Below are 18,307 nucleotides of genomic sequence, written 5' to 3'. Positions count from 1 at the left end.
AAAGGAAGTATAAAGAAAATTTGTATTTTTTCATTCTTTGAGTCAAATTTTTGTCTTTTTATTTTAGGTTAATTAAGTAAATGGTCCCTATAAATATTTAGAATTTTGTTTTTATTCCCTACAAAATAAAATCACACTTTTTAGTCTCTATAAAAATTTTCATCAACATTTTTAATTCCTATAAATTTTCCATCAACATTTTTAGTCTCCATAAAAATTTTCCATCAACATTTTTAGTCCTTAAAATGCTTAAGAAAACTAAAAACAAAAAACTGTGAAAATTTATAACAACTAAAAACTTAATAATTAACCCTTTTATTTTTATTTATATATTTTGACCGGAAGGAAAATTGAATCCTTATCCCTTTATTATTCCTGAAAAACATTTTCAGCGGTGAGTATCACTCACCCGAAATATTTTAACAGTGAAGATCGCAGCCTCATGTTTCACCAATCACACACCATTCAGCTACAACACTTACACATAACATTTCCCCAATTTTCTTTCTCATTTCTTTGACACCGCTATGGCTTCTTCAATTTCATCTCTCTCCACTCCACACCTCACTTTCCCAAAACAAAACCTCTCCACAACCACCTTCCCTCTCAAACGCCCTTCACTTCTTCACTTCCCTTCTCAACCGTTATGCCTCTGTCTCAACTCCATCTCCGACGACAACCACAACTCCACCAACAACAACGACGCCGACGGGAACAACCGCCGGTGGGATTCGGTGCTCCAGGAATTCGTCACCGGCGCAATTAAACAATTCGATTCTTATTTGAACTTGCTTAGGGGAGGCAGCGCTGCTGCTAAAGAAGGCAGTGATGTTCACGATGATGATTGGGATTGGAATCGCTGGCGTCATTATTTCGATCAGGTTGATGACCAGGAACGTCTTCTCATTATCCTCAAGGTGCATGCTGCTACATTCTTTTCATTTCGTTTACCTGTTTCTGATTCCGGTAGTGTATATTGTGAATTAATCGATGTTAATTAGTGTAGAATGTTTTTATATGTTTTGGCGCTAATGAATCTTTTTCTTGCGCAAAATTCATAACTTACGGTTCTTGAATTTCACGACTCTAGCATCTTTTTCACATTTGTTTACTACACTGTGCTCGTTAATATACGCATTCTTTCTTTATTCAAAGCTTTGATGATTCTGTTATTTGATTCATGGAAGACATTCTTTAATATGAAAGTTTAGACGTGTTCTTCAAATCAACTGTGTAGTTAATTGCTATGTAAAATGAATTGTTAGCTGTTCACCTTGGATTGGTAATGACTTTAGGTTATCAAACTCAGAAGCAATTTGCAAACACCTTTGTCGCACCATGTGATTGCATTCAATTAATTCATTTTTTCCCCAAATATTTACCGGTGTCACGTATAAGTGTTGTGTCTGTGTTAGTGCTTCATTGGTTGGTGTACTTTAGTAGGATTTCTTTGAACCTGTTTATAATTTAATTCTTTGGTTGACGTTATTTATGCTCAACAGTCTCAGTTACGTCATGCTGTATATGTGGAGGATTATGAAGAAGCTGCTAAGCTTAAGGTGGCGATCGCAGCTGCAGCTAACAATGACAGTGTTGGGAAAGTGAAAACTCTTCTCAAAGTAGGGATTTTGATGAATGATGGTTATACTGTTAGCTGATTTTGTGCTTTACTTTTTCACTATATTGCGTATAATTTAAAATATATATGTATATTTTCTAATCTTGCAGAGAGCCATAAAAGAAGAGCGGTACAATGATGCAGCTTTTTTAAGAGATAAAGCGGGTGCTGGACTTGTAAGTTCTTATGGAATTTGTTTAATGGAAGCATTAATGAATGTCTTTGCGTTGTGGTGGAAATAGAATGTCAACTGCAATGTCATAGGGCGACCCTAGTAATACATACTGTTGCTTAAATTGCTATTACTTGGGTTGATAAGACTTTCCTCGCTACTGCATTTGTTGTTAGGAGGTTTTGCAGACTAAATTATTCTTTGAGCTTGCAAATCAGTTGTGGAATCTAATGGCAGTCAATATTTTGAAATAGTCTGATTGCAAATAACAATCTATTTATTGAATGTTTGGTTTGCTTATTATTATTATCATAATTTTTTTTTTCCACTTTCATTTTAAATATGTTTTCAATTCTTGATTTATTTTGTTGATTGTATCCTTTATTTTCTTTTAAATAGATAAATGCCGTGGTGTGACATTTTAGTGTTGTATGCCAAGCCAATAATTTGCACTGTTTGTAACATCTGTTTTTTATTTGTAATTTGCAATATTGGTATGTGTCTTGAACCAATCCAGAAAAATCGTTTAAACTTACACATATATCGGCTCTTGCAGGTGGGTTGGTGGGCTGGTATTTCAAAAGATGTGAACGATCCACATGGTCTAATTATTCGCATAACTCCAGAGCATGGAAGATATGTAGCAAGGAGTTATAGTCCTAGGTAATTTCTATATCATGATAATAGAAAACATATTAGGTAATTTGCCTCCTGAAAGAAAAAACTTATTCCCCAACCTCAACCTGAAACTAAAACACAGAAAACATTGGTCATTTTTTCGGGATAAAAGGGGTGTTCGGGAATAATTTAACCATTTATGCGTCCATCTTTTCTATTAGAGTAGCTAGTCTGTAAAGCATCCGTCTCGGCTTGTGTTTCTATTAGGTCTCTAATGTTGAGGTTTAGTTGGAACCTTTAATATTATGGTCTAACTGCATACATACATTATAGCAGATTTAGATCTCTATATAACTTAGAACGCAATTACAGATTCAGCTCTAGAATATTCAATTTATCTCAAAAAGAATGTTGTATCATAACTTTCTCATGTTATCTCCCTTTCTTTTGATTATTGAAATTTAGCACACTCTGTTAGTCTTAATCCCGAAGTATATCTATGCAGTTTATAAAGTTGTTGTAACAAGCTCATTGAAATATGGTCAAAATTACAAGTGATACTTGTAGTAGATAAACTTTAATAAGCTCATTGAAGGGGACTTATTCATATATGCTTATACACTTGTTTGTAACTCTAGTTTCTGTGTCTAAATAAGATGATAGTAATTATTTACCAGTTACATTTATGCCTTTGTGCTAAATAGACAAAAACCTAACTTCAACCGTAATTATACCATGGGGTTTTATACTCAGATGTCATCAGACAAAGCATTGTAACCTGATTCTCTATATAAAACTTGCAACTATTCGTCTTGCTATCTATTTTCCTTGTATGAAATCTATCTTAATAGCATTGATTTATTACTATCATATCTTGGAAAAAACTTTTCACTTTTTGATGTTTCTGTTTAGCGTTCCACATTAGATAGGATATAGCCTGAAAATGAATTTATAAGTGGAAGATATCCCTCATCTTACAAGCCGGTTTTGTAGGGTTGACTTAGGCCCGGTCAAAAATTCTAGATGTCAAGTTTATAATGACTGACATCCCTCACTTTACCAGCTAGTTTTGTAAGAATGAGTTAGGCCCAATGATAAAACTCAATACAACATAAGAACCTGTCAATCCAAGCTACCCACCGAACTATCCACACACCAAGCCCAATAGTGTTGGGATTGAGGGGGTGTATTGGGTAAAACTCAAGTTTGAAAAGAGATAAGGCCTGAAAAGATTTTATAATGAGAACTATTCCTCACTTTTCAAGCCGATTTTGTAATGACCAGTTAGACCCAATATAAAAATCTAATAGTTTTAAACTATTTCTGCACGTGATACTTTTGGTTATTCTGCCACTACCTTGTGTGGTTTCTGTTTATTAACCCTTCTACCATATTTTCACTAGGCAACTTGCAACATCTGCTGCTGGTGTTCCTCTATTTGAGTTTTTTCTTACAATGGATAAAAAAGGTGACTTTAAGTCGCAGGTATCTCTACTTGACTGACCCTATAACTTCTATGTTTTTTTTTCTCTTGGTTAATGTTATTTAGACGAGAGCAACCATATCTAAAATTTTAGCTAAATTACATGTTTTGATAGAGATAGATCATTGCACTGAAGATGGATTCTCTGTTCCCCTTCAAAATTTTGCTATCTGAATATAGGATCATCTTTCATGCTGACAGTTAAACAAATTTTCTGATGGTTATTCTGCGTAGAAAACTAGCGTTTAGTCACAGTCATAATGCTTGGGGAACTGGGATTACATATGCAAGAATTAAGTGCATTGCTTGTATGATTGTAGCTCATAATCCGTTCACATTTTTTGTATTTCATTCATACACTAATCTCTTATCTAGATTAGCATAAGGTTTATAATTTTGTCATATATTTGGTTTTATAAGACAATCTGGAACACCAACCAATTTGTATTGTAGGTGTTGAGTTGGATTTTAAAATATATGGAAATGAAGCCCTCTTAGGTTAAGTTTTTTTTTAGTTGGGAAAATGTAGGTTCAATCATATGCAGGTTCACATTGTCTTTAAGTTTTGATTTTGGATTAACAAATGCGACCTAGTAGCTATATATTAAGGTTGTTTTGGGTAATGTTGCCATATTTCTCAGAAAATTCTGACTTCAGTAGTAGACCTCACTATTTCTATTAGAATCATGTCGAGTTCCCCTAAATACTAAGCAGGCCCAATGGGGAATGCTAACCTACTCTCCTTCATGTATTGGTTAGCATTTACTCACCTGTATTGGACAAAGAGACATTTTTAATCTCTTTCTGCTGAATAAAATCAGTTAAATGTGACTGTCGTTTTAGTAATTAAAAACCTCAACAATTAAATGAGTAGATATTTATCTCTCCTAATAATAGCTACCAAATATTTCCCTCCCAGTAGTAAATATTTACCAACTTCAGACTTGTCTCTAATTATTATTTTATATAAATTCATAATACTAATTTTTAAAAAACAAAATAAAGAGAAACCACAATGTACTTTTAAACTGTCAATAATACTACAAAAGAGTAATCTGGTCCAAGGAAGGGGCAAATCCATTTTGGATCAGTAGACAATACCTTACATTTGTTAGATGCTAATTCAATGACTTAATAATCCGTGATCTTCTAGTAGATATTAATTTTAAGTATCAATCAATGATAATATAAAAATTACTTTTCATAAATTATACATTCATGACATTTTTTAATATTGTAATATTAATTTATTTATCCTAATAGCTACCAAATATTTCTCTCCCTATCTTCATGAATGTATAATTTTTGACAAGTAATTTTTATATTATCATTGATTGATACTTAAAATTGTCTAATTTTGAAATATTGATCACATAAGTTTAAAGTTTTCAATTGATAAAGTTTATTAAGATGGTAGTTATTGGGAAAGGTAAAGGTTTAATCAGTAGTTATTAAGTTGAGAGAACGATTTATGAGGACAGTAGTGAGTAGAGTGAAACTTAATTTGATTAACTAGGTTGTTAATTACTAAAATAGACATCACCAAGGTTGTTAAGAGCGCGATTAAGATCTTGCGCATTTTTCTCTCTCCACCGTGCCGGAGCGGCACGAAAATCGTTGAAGAGGCCGGAGCTGTGAGCGCGTAGAGGAAGATCTTGGAATCGTAGGATCAGCGCTTTATCCCGTGCTGGTTTCACACGTTCTTAACCCGGGTCGCACATCTTGACCCGGTTGACCCGGAACAACCCGCACCTTTACAGCCCAGTTTCGCACGTTTTGACTCGGAATTCAATCCGTTTTTCATCGCAAGAGAAAGAATAGATTGAGCGTACACTTATTTTGGGACTCGGTGGGTTTTTAATTGAGACTTCTCCTCAATTTGGGAATTTCTCATCCTATTTTTGGGACTCGTATTATTATTATTTTTTTGGTTTCAAGGTATTTTTTTTATTAATTCCCTTATTCCAATCAAACGTTATCCCATCTTTGCATTTATCATTCCATGGTTGGTGGGAATTAATAAAAAATTCTATAATTTATGTTTTGGACTTTGGTCAAACTCTCATCTTTATGATTGAATTAACTAAAAAATGATGGTAAAGTTATTTTTCTTAGTTATTCCTATAATTTTGTCTGTTTGGTGAGATCTTACGATCCTATGATTTATGCTTTTTTTACACGCAAACAATCTTTGGTTGAATCCTGAATTTGACAACCATGGACATCACCAAGTTGAATTCTCTAAAAGGGCAATCTGTTTGTGCTTTCTTAAAGTAAGATTTTATTTTTGAGAAAAAATAAAAAAGGAAAAACTTAAAACAAAATCAGCTTTAGCTATTTAAGGTTGTAACAGCTTCTGAAAAAGGTCGATCACGGGATCATTATTTCTTAAGGTGTAAACAAACAGGCCCAAAATTGGTTTGTTTTGTCAAACGGTACTCATGAAGGAGACTTAGAGAGTAGCAATGTACTTATTAACTACATCCAGAGTAGAGAGAGTTTGAATTGAATTTTTTATTTTTTTTTGGGTTTAAACTAGTTTTTTGTGGTTTCAAGTTTTACTTATGGAACTTAATTTACTACATTTCATGATAAAGTAAAATAACAATTATAATAATTTTTTTATAAAATTAAGAGATAATATATAACCCAGTCTCAAGTTTCAACCTATTATGTTATCCCACAGCAATACTGCAATAAAGTATTCTTTTCATTTTCAGGCTGTGTACCTAAAGCGAAAAGGGTCCTACCACGGTTCCCCAACAACGTCCTCTAAACCATTGGATGCTAGTGGGAGATCGAGTTCAATGGAATCTACAGATGACAGAAGTGAGCTGTTTGTTGTGAGTACTGAAGATCCAGAAAGTGGTGATGATAGGAATGATGGCTCTGACCCTGCTGAGGGAATGCCTGGATTTCAGAATGTCTTGAAAGATATGATTCCTGGTGTGAAGGTGAAGATTTTCAAAGTGATAACTCCAGAGAAAGTAGACAAGGATCTAATGTCTAAGGTGATTGAGGAATTATTTGAGGAAGAAGAGAGTGAGGATGAAGATGAAAATGGAGAAGATGACGGCGATGAAGACGACGGCGATGAAAACGACGGCGATGAAGAAGATGACAGTGAAGATGAAGACAAGGAAAATAATACAGAAATTCTGGATCTGGAAGACATTAAGTTGGAAACTGATCAAGAGGGAGATGATGGGATTGAGATAAATGGTGATCTTGGAACTTTTGCACGTGAAGAACAGAATGAAATTGCTGTCAAAGTTGTCATTGGTGGTCTTGTGCAGAAACTTTCCAGCAATTTATCCCCTAGAGATTTGCTTCGAGTTCCTGCTAAGCTGGAGATCAAGGAGCGTCGTTCATTTTCCTTTACTGTTGAAAACGAAGTCAATCAGCTGGATGGTCCTGACAAAGGGAAATCTTCATCAGATAAATCAATTAAGTTTCAAGGTCGTCGCAGAGTTGATAATGTTATTTCTGATCTTGCAAAATTCATTGGCAAGGATAAAGTACCTGCAAAGGTTAGCTAAGTATTCACATAAAATCTGCAAATCATTATTTTTTTTTATTTTTTATTTTTATGGCAAAATTCACTATCCTTCTTAAAATCTCGACACAAGTTGCTTAGACTATAATGCATTGCTTCAATCTTATAGGTGCTGAAAGAGGTAGGAGAATTGATAAGTCTCACTCTAAGCCAGGCTCAGAATCATCAACCATTATCTGGGTCAACGATTTTCAATCGCATTGAAATACCAACTTCATTTGATCCCTTAAATGGTGATTTTCTTGTTTATTTGTCATTTGATTATTAGGAGGTGCTTGTTATTGACTGACTGCTTCTGACAGTAAAATGATTGTTTTTAATCTTCAGTTTATTGCAAACCAAGTAACAAATATTCTCATTTTCAACCAGGCTTATATATTGGTGCATATGGTGTTTACTCTTCTGAAGTTATTCAAATGAGACGTAGATATGGTCAATGGCAAGAGGATGGTAGGGCGAAGGAGACTTCAGATCTCGAGTTTTATGAGTATGTAGAAGCCTTGAAAATAACCGGGGATCCTTATGTACCAGCTGGCCAGGTAATATCATGAAACTTATTTTACTGACCTCCAACTTTTTATTTTTTTTTATTTCTATCCTTCATTCTGTGATATTGGTTTCTATATATGCAATACACCCACCTGGGAGAAAAAGAGAGGAGGGGGGATGCAGTGTTTTATCAGAAATTGGACGATGTTGGTGCTGATAAATGAAAAATATTTGTGAATTTTAAATCATGATAGCAATGGTTTTTCTATGCAAGTAGTCATTATCAAGATAAATGGACTTATCTTTTTTATTAATTTGAAAGCATGTATTGAAAATAATAAATAATAATGTGTGAAGAAATTTAAAGGTAATACATGATTTTAGAACATTTTCATTTATAATGAATTAAAATATTGATAACTTAATTGATAGATGTATAAACAAGGGTCCCTCACTCCCTCTAATATAGACTTCGTGAAAAAGAGATCAAAAGGTGAACCCATGTGTCAAACCATGGAGATGGCATTTCTAAGATATCCAATTTCAAAATGTGGAACTAGGGTTAACGGTGTTTATGTTTCAATTTCTGATGCCCTAAATCTAAAATATACAAACATTTAAAAAACTGTTGTAACCGGAAGCATCCTGGTCCATGTTAGGATCTCCTTAGATACAATCGTATACAATTTCGAAGTTATAGATACTTAGAAGACATTTACAAAGACTATACCCACACTGCAAATTGGTGACTTAGGTCGTTCTTTGTATGATACGAGAGATGATTTTAAACAGCTTCACAATCATCCTATGCAAAGATCTAGGGCACCGCTTTACTTCAAATGTATCTCATGGACTTTTTTATTTGAGGCCCTGTGTGCTGTTGAGCTTCAAACAGCTCATGGACAGAACATATAAGAGGAAAATGGAACTCCTGTACTTCTAGTTAGTCATAATGTATCGTCTTGCACTTAGATGTTGTTTTTAGAAGTAGTTTGGTATAGCAAGGCTAGTGATGTGCTGGATGACTTGATTGACTGACAATTTTGATTGCTATCTTAAGCTGGCAATTGTTCTAGCGCTGTGTTAGGAGTAACACATACATTATTGAGTGCATCCCATGCATAAATTTTGGGTGTTCTATGACATGAATATAATGTGTTTCTATTACATTTAAAAGCATCATTATGTAATAATAAGTACTGGCATATGGTTGATACTTTATTACATGTTCTGCTGCCCAGCCTTTCAACTTGGTTTGTCTTGTGAAGTAGTTAAACATCTTAAACTTTGAAAACCATCATTATTGTTCTTTTGTTTTTGTTATATGATAACCAAAATTTTAAGCTTGTTACTAGATTGGGGAAGATTCTCAATGTGTTCTGTTGGAAGTGAATAGTTATTTCTTTGGAAACAGTCAGATATGATGGTGGTTTTGACCAATTTCAATGGAACCTAAGATATTTCTTGTATTTTTTATTTTCGTGTGTGAAATGTGTGGTCTCTTTTAGAAGCCGATTTTTGCATTGTGCACTATTAATCATAAATCTCATTAATCATGTTCCTTGATCCCCTTAGGTGGCATTTCGTGCAAAAGTTGGAAAGGGGTACCAACTTCCACATAAAGGCATAATTCCTGAAGAATTTGGAGTGGTATGATTTTATTTTATTTCATATTTTATATTTTGCAGGGTTTCCTATTTTTGTTTCCTTGCTCTCTCCATTCTCTACTCCCTCCAAAAATTTTATTAAATTGTCATCAATTCACATTAAAGAATACAAAATTATTTTTGTTCTGTAATCTTATTTGATATTATTAATTTTTCAGATTGCTCGCTATAAAGGTGAAGGAAGATTGGCAGAGCCAGGGTTTCAGAATCCTCGATGGGTTGACGGTGAACTGGTGATTCTTGATGGAAAGGTTTGTATTCCCGAGCTCGGTCTAGTTATTTAGCCTTTGCTGTTGTAATTCCACCTTTACTTCGGTGCAATTTTTTATAATAGTGTCTTACCTTTTATCAATTTTTTGCAGCACATAAAAGCAGGGCCTGTTGTTGGATTTGTGTATTGGGCTCCTGAGTATCATTTTTTGGTCTTCTTCAATCGGCTTAGGCTTCAACAGTAGGATTTCATTGTCCATACTATCAGAGACTTGTAAATTCTTTCTTCAGATTTTAGTGTAAGTTCTCTTAAAAAAAGGCCTTATAGCTTTATTCGCCAGCTCATCTATTATTTTTATACATGCAAAGACCAGCGTTTTATAAAGTGACCTGTCCAACTTATGCATAGCCTAGCATAACCTTTTTGCATCTCTAATTTTGGGATATTTTTAATAACTTCATTTAAGTGTTTAGCACGCAGTTTCCTAAAAGGTATGCTCTATTGAAATGGCCAAATGTAAAGCGAGATAATTGATGGGTCCAAGTGTAAGGTTGTCAAACTCGAAATTCTAGGTAAACCTGTGGATTCTACGTAGTCGTAGACTCAAATCGACTCGTAGAATCGATTCATAAAACTAGTAAGTTTTTACCAAATATTAGAAATAATATTGAAAAACCTATGCGTGACATATATACGTAATATAACCTCATTCAAACAACGATAGTTCAACATTCCAGCTCCATCTTAAAGCATAAGTATTTTTAAGTGGATAAATAGTTATCATGAAATTTTAGCACTAAAGTTATGGCTGGTTTAAAAATAAGTAGAAAAAAAACAATATTGAAAACGTAAGATTACATTTTTTTTAAGACACGCAAGATTACATTTTAAGGCGCACACACACACACACATATTGCACCTCATAAATAATTAAGCAAATGAACGAATGATATAAAATTTACATTTTAGGCCAAACCAACATAGAATTGTAGAATTGTAAAATTGCTAATAAAGTCAGAAGTTTACCGAAAAAGAGGAGTTTACATGGTTGACTTAGGGTGGGTTCAAAACAATGGATGTGACATGAGCTGGTTTAATGTGAACCAGTTATTTGTCCATGCGATGTCAGCTTACAACTTAAAGGATGGAATTCAAATCCCCTCGAGGAGAGTAGTAAACTGGTCAGAGTGCCACTTTAATTAATAATAATTTCTCCCTTCCCCAATTTTAAAAGAAGTTATTTGTTTCTTCTCTTTTTTTCGATATGGATTCTTTTCTGTCTTAGAATTTGATGCAAACATGTTAACATGCATTAAGCTTCTCATATTGTTCATTTAGTGCGTGTTTTGTCCTGTAATTAGATGTTTCATGTCATAGCATTAATTTGTGCATGGACTCATCTGGTTGCTCGAACAAAAACCATTGAACGGGCTTATTGAGAAGCACAGGAAACAAACTTTGAAAAGGAAACCTGAGCGGAAGTAATGAAATGTGTAAGAATTTAATTATTAAGAACAGAAGGTATCTATAGTTTGCATGGCCCGTACTTTGTTACAAGTTTCTGGTTGAACCTCCCCATCAGGTGGCCTCGTAAAAATATGGGTTATATACAGCTATTCACATTAGCTAATGGTATTCTATATTCCTCACTTAGTCCTTTCCAAATTTATAAATGTATATAAATATTAAGTTTCCTTGTAACAGAAAATTAATAATATAATTTTTGTTTATTCAATTTTAAGTTGTTCCAAGATGGACTTGCATGTGAATTGTTTTCTTTTTTGAGTTGATAACTAGTTTGAGTTTGGGGACATTACTTTAAGGAGATGTCCTTGATAGAACATGATGTAGGAATGAATTACTTTTTTTATGCAAGTCTCTACTTCGTATGATTTGCATATGGAGAATACCTTCTGCATTTTCCTAATTGAACTGTAGTAGTAGTTAAGAGCTTTTTGTTTCCCTAAGAATTCCACAACACACTCAGAAAGAAATAATAAAGAGGAGAATCTGAGTTGTCATTATCTTTTTCAATTACAGAAATCGATACAAACATATAGGCTCTATCAAATCTATTGTAATTAAAGAGTTACATGAAAATAAATTTAGATAATTATGATTGTAACAATCAACTCTTACGTACAACAATTATAATAGCACATATGTTACAAAACTAATAATGGTTTCTTTTTTGTTAATTGCCTTATTACACTCTCAAACCGATGAATGAATATTTATCATTTTTAGCTTACAATTGAGATCATGAAACCACTCTTTGGGAAAACGTCGTAGTTGCAAGACTGTTGTTGAACTTTTTCTTGATGAAATGTTTGTTTGTTTCTATGTGCTTTGACCTATCATGTCGATTTGGATTGCATGATAAGTTAGTAACAAATTTATCACCATACAATAGCCTCTTGAGTTCTTCGTACCTGATTTAAGGTCAACAGGTGTGATCTTTATCCAATAAGTCTCACAGGAGATAGAAAAAGAAGCTCTATGAAGGCACTCTGACTGAAGGTAACCTAAAACTACAATGAAGCTAAATTGGGGTTTACTGCAATGAAGGTGGCTAGGAATTAGGATTTCTATGTACTTTGACCTATCATGTTAATTTGGTTTGCATGGTAAATTAGTAACAAATTTATCACCATACAATAGCCTCTTGAGTTCTTCGTACCTGATTTAAGGTCAACAAGTGTGATCTCTATCCAATAAGTCTCACAGGAGATAGAAAAAGAAGTTCTACGAAGGCACTCCGACTGAAGGTAACCTAAAACTACAATGAAGGTAAATTGGGGTTTACCACAATGAAGGTGGCTAGGAATTAGGATTCTGGTGTGGAAGTTCCAAGGATATAGAATCATGAAATAAATAGTGTACACAATCACCTTCTAACTACAGTAATTATGGTAACAAATTTGTTACAGCAGTAAAGGAAAACAAATCTACACCTTAATTTCAAAATTTGTTGTGCACACATTTTTCTTTATCGGATGATTGTTGGTGGGAGTGGCGCCAACATAGTTGGGATGACTTTCTCTATATTGATGTGTCTGTAAAGTTATTAAGATAGACTCGATAGGTTGCATACAAACCTGTTAAGTTTTATCCTTACTTAATACAAACCTGCCTGAAAACATCTCATTACGTCAATACTCTATCATAAATGTTGTATCTTAGATTATCTCTTAGAAATTGGCCACCGTCCTTATGTATAAGATTTGTTTTCACATTTCCTTATGTATCATGATTTGTTTCCTTATGGAAGTCCAGTATTAGTATAAGGGAGTGTTTGGAAGAATTTCTTTACAGATTATTTGAACTTACCTCATGACATGAGGACTTGGGTAAGTGGTTGGGAAAACTTATATAAATTGTATAAGGGAGTGTTTGGAAGAATTTGTGTGGAGCTAAATTTGGCTTATCTCAGATATGAGTGCTTGGGTAAGTGTTTGGAAAAACATAAGAATAGTTTGTGTCTCTGTGATATGCCCATTGTTTGTTCAGTGATAGGCTATCCAAGATATTTTTATAGAAACAGCTTGTGTAGTTGTTCTCACTTCAATTTCCATTTACCCCAAATTCTTTGGTTATAGTGAGAACTATTGTTGATCATGCAAATAGTTTTTCGATGTTTATCTGCAAATACAAATAGCCTACTTAACATGAGAAGTTATGACGTAAACTGTTATATAATAAGTACTTATTAAATAAGCATTTATTTGAACAATTTACCCCAAATGTATTATTTTTTCGAATTAGGTTCCATATTCTGTATATATCATGATTTGATTCCTTGTTCAATTAAGATTATGAGTCTGGTATTAGTATAAAATAAGGATTGTAACATCAAACATAATTCACATTTTCCCATATAATTTATTATTCTATCATCTCCCTTTTCCCAGTATAATGAAAGACCAAAATCATATTACTTTTGGCGAAACCTTTTAGTAAAGAAAGCAAAGATTCGTTTATAAGCAACAGAAGTTTTCCTTCCGGTTGTTGTTGAGTGCTATGGTTGTCTATCTGTTCTGTATCTTTCTGTTTTTGTTTAAGTGGAATTGTCATGAAGTGTCTCCACTTTTCCTATTAGTTTATTTTATAAAGACTTCAAGTTGCACTCTTTATTAATGTATATGGTTTATAATTGTTGCTGTTTTCTGTTGGTTCCAGGTTTCGAGGAATGCTAAGTTGTGATGCTTCAGTGAAAGATATTATCCATCACTGCAGGCTTTTCTGTTTAAGGTATTCAGTGTTCAATTTAAGAGTTTACTAATTATACGTGCCGGCCATGGAAAGAAGTTTTATAGATGCATCTGATCTTATTTTAGTAATATCTTACTTATTAAAATCTGTTGCATTGTAAAATATGATTGAATGCATGTGTAAAACTTGTTTCCCCTGATAGGATTTATGAATTATATCCTTTATCTAACCATGTAGTGGCTGTTTTATGGTTTTTTTCAATGAACATTTTTCTCTGATGTTTGCTTTTTATGTTTGTGTCTCTCTTACGTACAGTGTAAAATAGCTTTCTGCCAGGCAGCATAGATTTTGAGCATTGGTGGGCTGCTTGTGTAAGTGTACAGTGTAAAATAACCATGTACACTTAAGCTTGATTGCCGTAGCTTAACTAAGTATTATGAAGGGGGATTCATAATATCAGCATTAAAGTACAATGTACTACTCTCTCCATTCTACATATTGTAGGTGGTGTAGTGTTCACATGGCATCCTTCATCAATTTGTATAGTGGTCCAAATTTTTCTTGTATGTCATATCCATTTGTCATAACTACGTAATCATACTTAGCCTAATGTGTACAGGGTTTCATTATTCTTTCTGTTAGGATAAATGAAAAATTTCATTACAAGTAGCATTATTTCATCGTGCCACTGTGGGATATGACAAAACCGTTGTGGTTCTTCTCAATTCTAGCCTTACCTTCAATGAATGAACTTGGGAGTGTATATACCCAGTTAGCCTTGTTGTATTGAATTATTGAGACCTGCTTAAAACATGGTTTGGAATGGAAAAAGAAAAATAGAAATTATGTGGTGGTGGTGATGGAAGAAAAATAGGGTGAAAGTTCATCCTGTTTGGGAGGCTGAGGAGTTATAGAGGAAAAGAGAAAGTGAATAATATTTTTAGAAAGAAACATATAGTCACGTCTTCAAAATGTCACTTATCAATTCCTTTTGAGTCGTCTAAAATCACAGAAAATTATTCCAACGTTTTTTCTTCCCATCATATTCGTTTGTTTTTCCATTGCGGTGATCTAGTTGGACATCCCAAGGCTCGTGAATAATATACTTTGGTTCAATGCCATCAGATTCCTTTTTTTTATAAAGTGAGTTTGCTTTATTTTTTTGGTATCAACTTTACCGTCTCAATTAAGAATTTATTAAAATGGATTTCAACCGTGGATATTATTCATACAACTGAATTTAAAATTTATGTATAATGTAGGGCTTTACAAAAAGGAAAAGATAATTACGGTTGTTAGTTCCTTTCAAAAAAATTACTGTTGTTAGTTAACCCTTGGGAAAGGGTCTTTGAAAGTGAATTTGCCTATAAAAGCAGGGTGTATATGTCTTCGAAACCTAGTAAGGCAGAAGCATTACATTATATTTCTTTTGTTTTCGATAATCAAGGTTGTTTCATATATAATCTCCATTTCTAAATATGAAAGAAAGTTGAATACAAAAAGTTCATGATCTAATCCCAAATTTCTTTTATTTTTAGGACTAGAGGGAGTGTGTACGTGCGCGGGCGTGTATTATTGAGAGGCAATAAAATGTATTGGGATAGTAACTTCTAATGATAGCGTTCTTTATTTATGTTGTATTGTACTAACCAATCGTGATACTGTGTCTTGTGAATATGCATTATACTGCAGGAATTTACACTTTCACAAGACGTACATACGGTCTTAGTTAAAAGCCATGGGGAGTGGGAGGGACTCCTGCTTATACTTTACATATATGATGGTATGTCATCTACGACCATTTGCTTCTTATTTAGACCACCCAAACCTTAATAAGTATAGAGTTTTATTTAGAAGGGCCACAGCACGTAACAGGGTTATATCTTCTCTGCTGCATCAAACAGCACTTCCTTTGCTATCTTGGCTCCACGTTCTTTGGCCATATACAGACCTACATGATGCATAAACTCCTGCAAAAAAAAAAAAAAAAACATTAATTAGCACATTACTTTTGTAGTAAAGATATTCAGCACACATTTTGAGAACATGTGTGTTTAGAGGAAATATTTTCTGTTTTGCTTTTAAAATATATAATTAAAACAGTATCACATTTTTACTTCTCTTTTCAAACTAACTAACAGTTTGTAATTGTAACACATGCATGCATGTACCTGAGGATGGGCTAAAGCTCCTTTGATATTTGTGGCTACTTCAAGAGGGACATTGAAAGTAGCACATGCATTTGAATATACCACCACATTTTCCAGAGGCTTGAGAAAACCACGGTTTTTAGCTGACATTGTGGAGCATACAAAATCCAGAACGCATATATCTGTGCATACACCTACCACCACCATCTTCAATTCACAAATTAATTACTGATTTTAGTAAGATATTCAAGATGATACATAATAGTATTCGAATTTAGAAGATCACAATTAACCGTAACACTAAAGTTGGAAATTAAACAATTCACAAATTATACTCACAGTTTTGATCTTATTCTTCTTCACCCAATCTACAAAAACGTTTGAACCATCTTCTTCCATTGAGCCAACATATCCATCAAAACAATCCTTACGTCTGATTGTTACATTGGTTTCATTCTCTAGCCATCTCAACGCTACAATTACACAATTATTAAAATAAAAGACAGTAATTAAAAAAAAGTAGTAGTGAAAGCATATTTAAAAATATGTCAATGAATGCTAATTGAACCTGGAACTAGATTTGATTCATCAGTCCCAGCAATACAGTGAGGGGGGTAAGGTTCCTCTGGCTTGTTAGGTTGGTGAGAATCAAGGAAAACCATAATTGGCAATTTCTTCTCACAGAATAGTCTAGCTAGCCTTGCTGATTCATTGATCATTTCTGAAATTTGTCTATTGGACTCTCTTGGTGCCTGAAAAAATATAAATAGCATTCATCCCTTATGTCTTGAATTTCATCCACTTCAAGTGTGTAAGCATCAAATTTATAAAGACTAACCCTTTAGTGAATGAAGAAGGAAAAATATAATTTAAAAGGAGTAAGCAAAAACAACACCATACTACTATAGTTTATGATGAAAATTTCACAAAAGAATATTCAAAAATTAAAAACAAGTGTATAGATCTTCTACAACTGTTTGCACGGTGCAGTGGCATGTAAGACTATTAGATCAGGTTCAGATCCGTTGGTTTTACATGCACCTGCATCCTGCAACTGCTTTATAGGATCAAAAATGAATTTAAACAAGTTGTGTAGACAGATACCAGATTTCCAGCACCAACTGTGCAGAAGCCATTTATGATATCGACAAGAACAAGACCATTTACGATGTCTTCAGCTAAAACCACTGATTCTTGCTCCAAAGGAATCTCGTTCTTCAAAAGTTCAACTGTATGTGACACCATCTTCTCAGCCAGAGATGACAAGAAAATAATACGTGTATTCAATTTCAATATCACACCAAAAGCATATAGCATATATAGTTATAATGGAAAAGTCAGGAGATTTGTCCACCTAAGTCACTAGCCGCTAAAATTATCTAACTTTACAAGTTAATTTAATATTTTTTTCGTTTAAAATTAGGAAAAAATGTTGAAGACGTAACTTTTGAATCTTTGATACTAATAAACACTCTTTATCCGTGCTCATTCTTACAAATTAAAAAAAAAAAACTCTTTATCCTTTCCATGTTTTTTATTCATGTGGCTGAGTAAATTATCAAGTTAAAGATATTTTAAGAGCTCCCGTGCTCAACATTGTCGTGTTATAAAAAAAAAAGTCATTTTGGTATGCACACATGCATAAGATAAGTACAAAGCTATCATATTCTTATTTATAGATAGTGAACTTACTTCAATTGATTGGAATAATGCATAAAATATGTAAGATTTAGGTTCAAACTCAGGCCATTATCAAAAAAACCAAAAAAAACAGTCTTACTTGTGAAAAATATTTGGTTGGTCATAAATATTTAGGCACAATTTAAGAAAAAGTGGAAAATAAAGAGCATAAAATTGTTTCATGAGTTGAGTTGATAGGGATACACACTACCCAGAAGTGGGGTATAAATTAGAGGCGACATTTAGGGTCTGTTTGGGAAACCAAAAAAAGAGTTTTTAGCTTTTAGCTTATAGCATATAAGCTCGTTTGACAAAAAAAGTTCTGTTTGGTAACACTTTTTCACCATGAGCTTATAGCTTATTTCACGAGCTTATAAGCTATTTTTCAGAAGCTATTCCAAGTAGCGTTTGAGCTTATAGCTTCTCACTTTTTCTTCCAATTTTACCCTTA

General features: G+C 33.5%; 2 protein-coding genes across 6 annotated transcripts; one reads left to right on the top strand and one right to left on the bottom strand.

Moving 5' to 3' along the window:
- The first annotated feature begins 399 nt into the window (after positions 1-399).
- On the top strand, positions 400-14,791 carry LOC11410418 (protein EXECUTER 1, chloroplastic). 5 transcript variants are annotated; one of them, XM_024781539.2, is made up of 14 exons: positions 400-917; positions 1,503-1,619; positions 1,729-1,794; positions 2,347-2,453; positions 3,812-3,893; positions 6,612-7,421; positions 7,557-7,680; positions 7,817-7,986; positions 9,512-9,586; positions 9,762-9,854; positions 9,966-10,112; positions 12,265-12,334; positions 13,994-14,065; positions 14,342-14,791. In XM_024781539.2, exons 1-11 carry the CDS (start codon positions 528-530, stop codon positions 10,056-10,058), a joined length of 2,127 nt encoding a protein of 708 aa, XP_024637307.1. In that variant the 5' UTR covers positions 400-527; the 3' UTR covers positions 10,059-10,112; positions 12,265-12,334; positions 13,994-14,065; positions 14,342-14,791. The 5 variants fall into 5 exon arrangements, with proteins under 5 accessions (XP_024637307.1, XP_039689452.1, XP_024637308.1 ...); XM_039833518.1 differs by lacking the exon at positions 12,265-12,334 and adding an exon at positions 11,192-11,307; XM_024781540.2 differs by lacking the exon at positions 12,265-12,334 and adding an exon at positions 11,192-11,446.
- Positions 14,792-15,630: 839 nt separating this feature from the next.
- Positions 15,631-17,694, bottom strand: LOC11416429 (nicotinamidase 1). Its single transcript, XM_003608344.4, has 5 exons — positions 17,281-17,694; positions 16,745-16,928; positions 16,516-16,649; positions 16,198-16,383; positions 15,631-15,996 (listed from the first exon to the last, which is right to left on the bottom strand). Exons 1-5 carry the CDS (start codon positions 17,491-17,493, stop codon positions 15,904-15,906), a joined length of 810 nt encoding a protein of 269 aa, XP_003608392.1. The 5' UTR covers positions 17,494-17,694; the 3' UTR covers positions 15,631-15,903.
- Positions 17,695-18,307: the final 613 nt, after the last annotated feature.

Source organism: Medicago truncatula, chromosome 4 (assembly GCF_003473485.1).
Source record: "Medicago truncatula cultivar Jemalong A17 chromosome 4, MtrunA17r5.0-ANR, whole genome shotgun sequence".
In the NCBI taxonomy this organism is placed as follows: Eukaryota; Viridiplantae; Streptophyta; class Magnoliopsida; order Fabales; family Fabaceae; genus Medicago; species Medicago truncatula.
This window is presented reverse-complemented; position numbering and strand designations above follow the sequence as displayed.

Excerpts from the sequence above, each read along its gene's own strand:
- LOC11410418 (XM_003608343.4), top strand. The coding sequence starts at position 528 with ATGGCTTCTTCAATTTCATCTCTCTCCACTCCACACCTCACTTTCCCA. Across the intron at positions 1,620-1,728 it reads AAGTGAAAACTCTTCTCAAA|AGAGCCATAAAAGAAGAGCG; the intron begins GTAGGGATTTTG and ends CTAATCTTGCAG. Across the intron at positions 1,795-2,346 it reads ATAAAGCGGGTGCTGGACTT|GTGGGTTGGTGGGCTGGTAT; the intron begins GTAAGTTCTTAT and ends CGGCTCTTGCAG.
- LOC11416429 (XM_003608344.4), bottom strand. The coding sequence starts at position 17,493 with ATGCTATATGCTTTTGGTGTGATATTGAAATTGAATACACGTATTATT. Across the intron at positions 16,929-17,280 it reads CAGTTGGTGCTGGAAATCTG|GCACCAAGAGAGTCCAATAG; the intron begins GTATCTGTCTAC and ends ATATTTTTTCAG. Across the intron at positions 16,384-16,515 it reads AGAAGAATAAGATCAAAACT|ATGGTGGTGGTAGGTGTATG; the intron begins GTGAGTATAATT and ends TGTGAATTGAAG.